Source organism: Populus euphratica, unplaced genomic scaffold (genome assembly GCF_000495115.2).
Source record: "Populus euphratica unplaced genomic scaffold, PopEup_1.0 scaffold61.1, whole genome shotgun sequence".
NCBI lineage: Eukaryota > Viridiplantae > Streptophyta > Magnoliopsida > Malpighiales > Salicaceae > Populus > Populus euphratica.
The window spans coordinates 491,382-499,315 of record NW_011499941.1 but is presented as its reverse complement, the minus strand read 5'-3'; the positions used below and the strand labels follow the sequence as shown (position 1 = coordinate 499,315).

At 33.4% G+C, this 7,934-nt stretch overlaps 1 protein-coding gene across 1 annotated transcript; it reads left to right on the top strand.

The window, feature by feature from the left end:
• Positions 1-3,014: 3,014 nt before the first annotated feature.
• Positions 3,015-7,826, top strand: LOC105137027 (auxin response factor 10). The gene is made up of 5 exons (XM_011042588.1): positions 3,015-3,524; positions 3,622-4,701; positions 6,105-7,006; positions 7,293-7,361; positions 7,542-7,826. Exons 2-5 carry the CDS (start codon positions 3,631-3,633, stop codon positions 7,624-7,626), a joined length of 2,127 nt encoding a protein of 708 aa, XP_011040890.1. The 5' UTR covers positions 3,015-3,524; positions 3,622-3,630; the 3' UTR covers positions 7,627-7,826.
• Positions 7,827-7,934: the final 108 nt, after the last annotated feature.

The window sequence follows — 7,934 nt, the reverse complement described above, 5'->3', positions numbered from 1 at the left end:
AAAGAAGAAGAAGGTAAGAAAGCAAGCTTCGTTTTTTATTGCAATGTATGTAAATGATTGTTTTAATTAAAAAAATCATTTCAGTTTTATTAAAAACTAAATTATATGGAGAGACAAATATATTAAAATATAAAGTAAATATATTATGAAGATCAAAATTTGTTTTTAAATATTTTATTTTAAATATTTACATTTATTAATATTTTTAATTGAAAATAATTAATAAATGTTCAAAGAAAAAAAAACTGATTGTGATATTTACAATTTAATATTATCAAAATAGAATATCTTCTTCTACCAGAATTTATATTATATTGCCTTATTTGTGAATTACTTTTATCTAAAGCAATTCTTTCTTCAAATAAAATCTACGGATAATTAACAAAAATTCTAAAACGCATTTAAAAAACACTATACAAATACACTTGGTTTACTATTCATTACTATAATATATTTACCTTTTTTCCCTTATAGAAAGAAAAAGAAAAAGAAGAAGAAGCCATGTTACCCCAAAATTAAAAAAGAAGAAGAATTAAACATATTAACCAAAGGTAGTTATATTTTCTTATTTTTTAGATACAATAAAAAGATATATTTATCCTTCAAATCAAGAGAAAATAAATTATTTATCCCAGGATCTTTTTGCCCTTTCACACAAGTTTAGCTCTCCTATCAATGTTTATGTTTTATAGTTGTCTTATAACTTTTTTTAAAAATTAATATTTTTTATTTCAAAATTTTAACATGGTTGATTTTATTTTCTCAATTTCATGGTTTAATATTTAATTTTTTAATAAAAAATATTCAAGATAAAGATTACAAGTTATAATAAATTGTATATAAAAACTATATAAAAGTATAAAATAAACAATGGAAATCATTTTATTATATTTTATTTACAATTTTAAATAAACTTGAACGCCTAAAGATTAATTTTTGTTGAAGATGAATATAAAAAATAAAACCATAATTTCGTTGTTTCTTTTTAAAATTTAGTAAGAACTACTCATCTAATTTTTTTTTAATTTTTAATTTTATTTTCAATTTTAAATTATTTCGACGCCTAAAAGTCAAATTTTGTTGAAGATGAATATAAAAAATCAAATCATAATTTTATTTTTTTATTTTTTAAAATTTAGTTATCATATCCTCCACACGTCTGAAAAAATGCGTCCCCGAGTTTTCTACGTGTATCTTTCTTTCACATACGTTATCATATCCTCCACGTGTCTGAAATTAAACTTATTATTTTTTTATTCTTTTGTCATATACCTCTCTGTCTTTGATATGTATCCAGCAATATCCATAATGTATTTAAAAAAAAAAAATACTTCGTGCGGTCATAATCAATATGGGTATATTAATAACAAGGGTTAACTTGGCTGGTAGTTTGTTTCTAAAAAAATAATTTTTTATGTTAATGATATTTTTTATTATTTAAAATTATTTTTGATATTAATATATTAAAATAATTCTAAAATATTAAAAATATATTAATTTAAAATAAATAAAAAATTAATTTTTTATTAAAAAACACTTTTAAAATAAAGAAATAAACAGGCTCGCTAGTGTGTATTTTTATAATAATATATTTTTTTATTGTTATTTATTTGATAAAATAAATTTATAAAAAAATATGTAGTTTTATAAACAGTAGTTTTTCTTGCATAAATTTATGGTTTTTTTTTTTTTAAAGGCAAGCTCCCCTTCAAAAAAATATATTTCTTCTTTTGATTTCTTAAATTTAGATTTTGAAATTAATATTTAAAAAACTTGGTAAATTCATCAAGACATATTATATCAGAGCATTGTGAAGATCCTTAAAATTATCTTAAAAAAATAGTTCTGTTTTATACATAAACTAGTCCAAAATATTTATTGCTATCGGATAAAAATAAATCATTGCTCTGATTACGATGGTTAATAATTGACACGATTACTTTAGCAAGAGAATACTTAAAAGTCAACTAGCTACAAATATGTATAAAATTGATGAATTAAGATGGATATGTATATAAATTAATTCATACAACATTTTTTTAACCGGTGAGTGTGATTATAATTATTTTTTAAATTATTTTTTTATTTAAAAATATAATAAAATAATAATGATATAATAAATAATAAATAATTTCTTAAAATACCACAATCTTAATATTACAAAACAACAAAAACAGAAGGTAAAAATATTGTAGCTTCCCTAACATTTCCTTCTTCACCATTATAGTGTGGTGGGTTTTTTTTTTTTTTTTGTCATTCTCAAGAAAAATTATTTGTATTTAAACTAGAGATATTTTTGCCTTTAGTCAATATGGATTTTTTTAGAGGCAATTATGTCTATTTAATATATTTATCAAAATACCCCTGGATAAAATTTATTGTCTGTTTTTTCTTTTTACTTGACTTTTTTTTAATTTTTAATTCAGCACTTTTAATGAAGTTGATTTAGAATTAAATTTAATGTTTTATTTGGGTTAATTTTATATAGAACTCTCACAATATTAAAAATAAATTTCAATATTAAATAAAGATTTAATTTAATAAAATAAAATTTAATTGGTTCAAGTTAAAAAAAATATTTAGAAATTCATTTTCAAACTAAAACACATATATAACTTTTGTTTTCTAAAAAATTAATATGGTTGTAATCATAAACTTGTTATTATTTATGAGATTCATTTTATTAAATGCAAGTCATAATTAAAAAAAAAAATTATTGTAAAAGAACCTTTAATAATATTTGCAATTCTTTTACGTTAGAAAGAAATCCTCTGTCGCGCAACTTACCGCATGGAATCAAACTAGTGGAGTTCAAAGCACAATAAGCTTGAAAGGATCCAAAGAAACGGCAAGGAAAGCTCGTTGGAGACACCTAACATTAAAACAAAAGGAAGAAAACATGAAGTATTTGTTGATGTGTTTGTAAAAACAGGGGAAAAAACCCAGGTGGGAGAGAGAGATGGCGATGTGTTTGTAATTAATAAAAGCAAGAGGCAGAAGTGGTCGTCTTGTTTTTGGAGTTTAGCAGAGAGTGAACAAGTAAGTTAAGATGGGTCTGTCTATTGTCCAATCCTTTATTAGTAGGAGGAGGTAGAGAGAGAGAGAGAGAGAGTGGTGGCACCCGTTGCTATGCTAAGCGATAGGAGCCATTCCCATCCCATCGACGAATTTAATGTCTGTCTCACTCGCTCTGCATCTTTCTGTCTGTCTGTTTTTCTGTCTGTCTCCCTCTCTCTGCGCCAAGGTGAAATATATTGTCACCTTCTTCTAAAATCCTACGACCCCATTTCCTTTCTTTAATTACTGAAGCAACCCAGCCCTTCAAGAATTGAGGAATTCTTCTTTTCATCCCACGCAAATTAGTAGAATTAAATGTGGACACTGCTCCATCCAAAACAAGCTCTTGCTCTTTGTTAATACTCCAATCAAAGTTTTGAGTTCATATTATTTTTCTCAAGGGAGAAGGAGAAGAAGAAGGAGAAGAAGCTAGGCACAGTGTTCTCCTTTTTGGCCTTCAAAAACTGGTAAAGATGGCTTCTTCAATTTAATTTTAAGGAATGAACTGGGATTTTCTTCAAAAAAAAATTTAACTTGAATATCGTTGCCTTTCATTTTGTAAAGCAAGCAGCTATGAAAAAGACAGATAAGAAGAGCTTGGATCCACAACTATGGCAAGCCTGTGCAGGAAGCATGGTCCAAATCCCTCCACTAAACTCCAAAGTCTTCTACTTTCCACAAGGCCACGCCGAGCACTCTCAGTCCCCCGTCGATTTCCCCCAAATAATCCCTTCTCTCGTCCTCTGCCGCGTTGCCTCTGTCAAATTCCTCGCCGACCGTGGTACTGATGAGGTATTCGCCAAGATCAGCCTTGTTCCTTTACCAGACGCTGACCTTGATTTCTCTCAAGATGTGGACATTTGTGGTGATGGGAACGACAGTAACAACGCAGAAAAGCCGGCCTCTTTTGCAAAGACACTAACTCAATCTGATGCCAACAATGGTGGGGGTTTCTCTGTGCCTAGATACTGTGCGGAGACGATTTTCCCAAGGCTGGACTACTCCGCGGATCCTCCCGTGCAGACTCTGATTGCTAAAGATGTGCACGGTGCGGTGTGGAAGTTTAGGCATATTTATAGAGGGACACCAAGAAGGCATTTGTTGACTACTGGATGGAGCGCCTTTGTTACCCAGAAGAAATTGGTTGCCGGGGATTCAATTGTGTTCTTAAGGGCTGAAAATGGCGATCTTTGTGTTGGAATTCGCCGTGCCAAGAGGGGGATTGGAATTGGGAGCGGACCTGAATCATCACCATCACACATCGGGTGGAATTCGAACAATGCTACCTGTGCTAACTCATTTGGTGGTTTTTCACTTTTTGTGAAGGAGGATGAGATGCGAAAAGGGGGAGTCAAGGGAAGGGGAAGAGTGAAGTCTGAAGAGGTTTTGGAAGCTGCTGGTCTTGCTGCTAATGGAAATCCTTTTCAAGTCGTTTATTATCCACGAGCAAGCACGCCAGAGTTTTGTGTTAAGGCCTCTTCAGTAAGGGCGGCAATGAGGACCAGTTGGTGCTCTGGGATGAGGTTCAAGATGGCTTTTGAAACAGAGGACTCCTCACGGATTAGCTGGTTTATGGGGACTGTTGCCTCTGTTCAGGTTGCTGATCCGGTCCGATGGCCTAACTCTCCATGGCGTCTTCTCCAGGTTCTCTACTTGTCTTATCTGTAATTATCGACTTTGTTGTTGTTCCTTGGTAAGATTGTTGATTATGCCTGTTGCTCAATTAGCATTTAGTAACCACTTTCTTCATTACCGATTTAAGTGGTTTTGCAAGTTTTTCCCATATTTCAGTTTGTTTTTATCCTCTCCTCTTCAATTTTAAACCGTGAATGAAGTTCCTTAAGATCTTAGTTGAGTTTGGACATGGATTCACATGCCAGTTGCTTTTCCAGGCCTCTTCCTTGCTAAATTACATGCTTCCATATGCCTTTAAATTCGTCAAGGATTAAATTGGTAGATGCCATTCTCCTCGTGTTTGCCGCTTTTCCAGGCCTCTTCCTTGCTAAATTATATGCTTCCATATGCCTTTAAATTCAAGGATTAAATTGGTAGATGTCATTCTCCTCGTGTTTGCTCGTAAACATTTCATTTGCCCAAGTTTGTTCTTGTTTCATTTTCGTTGCTTTTTTTGGGTAACCACTTATTTCCTCTTCTGCCAAGATGAATGCCACTTCCCAACCTACTTCTAACTTTTAACTATACTGTGATATGGCTGTCTTTGGTGCTAGAAAAAACACCAACCTATTTGTTGGTTCCAGACAAGTTTATGGCATGATAATTATGGAAGTCACATTAGGAGTATTCTGCACAGTTAAATGTCTCAATGACAGGCAGTGTCACACAGCTGTACATGACAAGTTTCTGTAAATCAATGGTGGGAAATTTATTATCATAATTGAAGTTTCTGATGAGGTGAAACAGATCGCATTATATCTAGAGTACCTGCTCATCTTGATTGACAAGGTCCGCAGCATTTCACTTCCCTTCCGAGGTTTTGATAGGGATTTTATACTGCTATTTTTTACTTGTTGAGGTGGCATCATTATCCCATATACTTTACTGTTTGCATGTATGGTTAACGTTTTGTACATTACAGGCTTTCAATAAATGATATACAAACTGGTGTCTCCAGAAAAAAAAAAATTACCGATTAATATACAAACTGGTGTCTCCAGAAAAAAAAAATAAAAAAAAAATACCAATTAAATTAGGGATGTCTTAATGAAAATGCTGATTTGGGATAAATCTTGAAGTTAGTTTTCTATTCTAGATGACTTCCTAAAAGGCTTCATTTTTTTTTTTTTACCTAATCATGCTTTAAGCATAGAAATATTGCACCATGGATACTTGTGTGACTTGAGTTTGGCATCTCATGGATTCTCTGCTGATAATTGTGGATTTCAGAGTCAGTTAGAAGTCTTGAAACTTCGAATTAATTATTGTTCTCTAGCATTTGAGAATTGCTGAATGTTAGCCTAAACTCTAAACTCACATAATCTTGCTTTAGCATCTTATTTTCTTGTATCTTTTGCCAAATGGTGTGGCAGGTGACATGGGATGAGCCAGATTTACTACAAACTGTAAAGTGTGTCAGCCCATGGCTGGTTGAATTGGTGTCAAATATGCCAGTCATCCACCTATCACCCTTCTCACCACCAAGAAAGAAGTTGCGATTCCCGCAACAGTTAGACTTTCCCCTTGATGGCCAATTTCAATTGCCTTCATTTTCAGGCAACCCCCTTGGGCCCAGCAGCCCTTTGTGTTGTCTATCCAACAACACTCCTGCAGGCATACAGGGAGCCAGGCATGCTCAATTTGGGATATCTTTATCAGATTTCCAGTTTAAAAACAAGCTGCAGTCAGGGCTGTTTCTGTCCAGTCTCCAGAGGTTCAATCCACGCACAAAAATTTCTGAAAATTACCCGACAGGACACCCTGACAGCAATAAGAATTTATCTTTCTCGTTAACAAAGGGGAGCAGCAATCCAAATTTGGAGAAATCTGATAATGGAAAGAAACATCAGTTTCTGCTCTTTGGTCAACCAATACTTGTCGAGCAGCAGATATCTCATAGCTGTTCCGCTGATGCATTCCCACAAGTTGTTAATGAGAGAAATTCATCTGATCGTAACAGAGAAAAAAATTCTGATGTTTTACCATCAGCACTTGGGAAAAAAATTTCACAAGAAAAGTCTTGCACTACTGGGTTTTCATGGCACCAAAGTCTACAGAATGCCAGTGAAATTGGCATGGATACTGGTCACTGCAAGGTTTTTTTGGAGTCAGAAGACTTGGGGCGGACCCTTGACCTCTCTGCACTTCATTCTTATGAAGAGCTACGCAGGAAGCTGGTCATCATGTTTGGAATAGAGAGATCAGATATGTTGAGCCATGTTTTCTATCGAGATGTGACAGGTGCTGTTAAACAGATTGGAGATGAACCATTCAGGTATCTGTTGTAAGGAAAATGAAATTTTTTTTGGTCATTGGTTATCTTTTCATCCTGCAGACCTTGTATTTTGGGTTGATAAGAACTACTTGAACCTAACTTCGCAACTTTGGAAGCAGGGATAGTGTTACATGTATTTAATAAATCTCCTGCAGACCTTGTATTTTGGGTTGATAAAACTACTTGAACCTAACTACGCAACTTTGGAAGCAGGGATAGTTTTACACGTATTTAATAAATCATCTTTTTTTTCTTTCTTTTTTTAATTCTCTTGTTGGAAATGCAGTGTTTTTACGAAAACTGCAAAAAGATTGACGATTCTGATGAACCGGGCTAGCGGCAACAGTGGTGGGAGGTAAGACTAAGAGGAGAAAAGGAAGTGATAGTGGTTTAGGAGATTCTTTGATTCTTTGCACTAATAAAGATTTATTCTCAATCTCTGCACGTGGAAACAAAATTCAAATGAAGAACTTCGTTAGATATTTCAGTCAGTTGAACGTTTTAGACTAATCAAATTTGATGATCTGTCTTGCAGGAGGACATGGATCACAGGGATGCGAAATGCCGAGAACGGACTAGAGGCTCCAAATAAGACCGGTCCCTTGAGCATATTTGCCTAATACAGTGTGAGATTTGAGAGCAGTCGGTGTAAAAGCATAATATGTGTTGAAGAATTTTTAGTTGGTTACTGTTATGTGTTTAGGAAAACGAACATACAACTCCCCGGTGTCTGAATATTATGCTTCTTAATTAAATGCGTAGTCTATGTACTGGATGCTTTTGTTATATTCTATCTTTTTGCCTAACATGGTCGGACTCCTGACTCCTGAGTTATCATTTCAAGCCTCTGGTTTGAGTCTGAGCGCCATTTATTATATCTGCGCTTGCTATTAAACGGGGGGGGGGGGGGGTTTTGTAAAGGGGGATG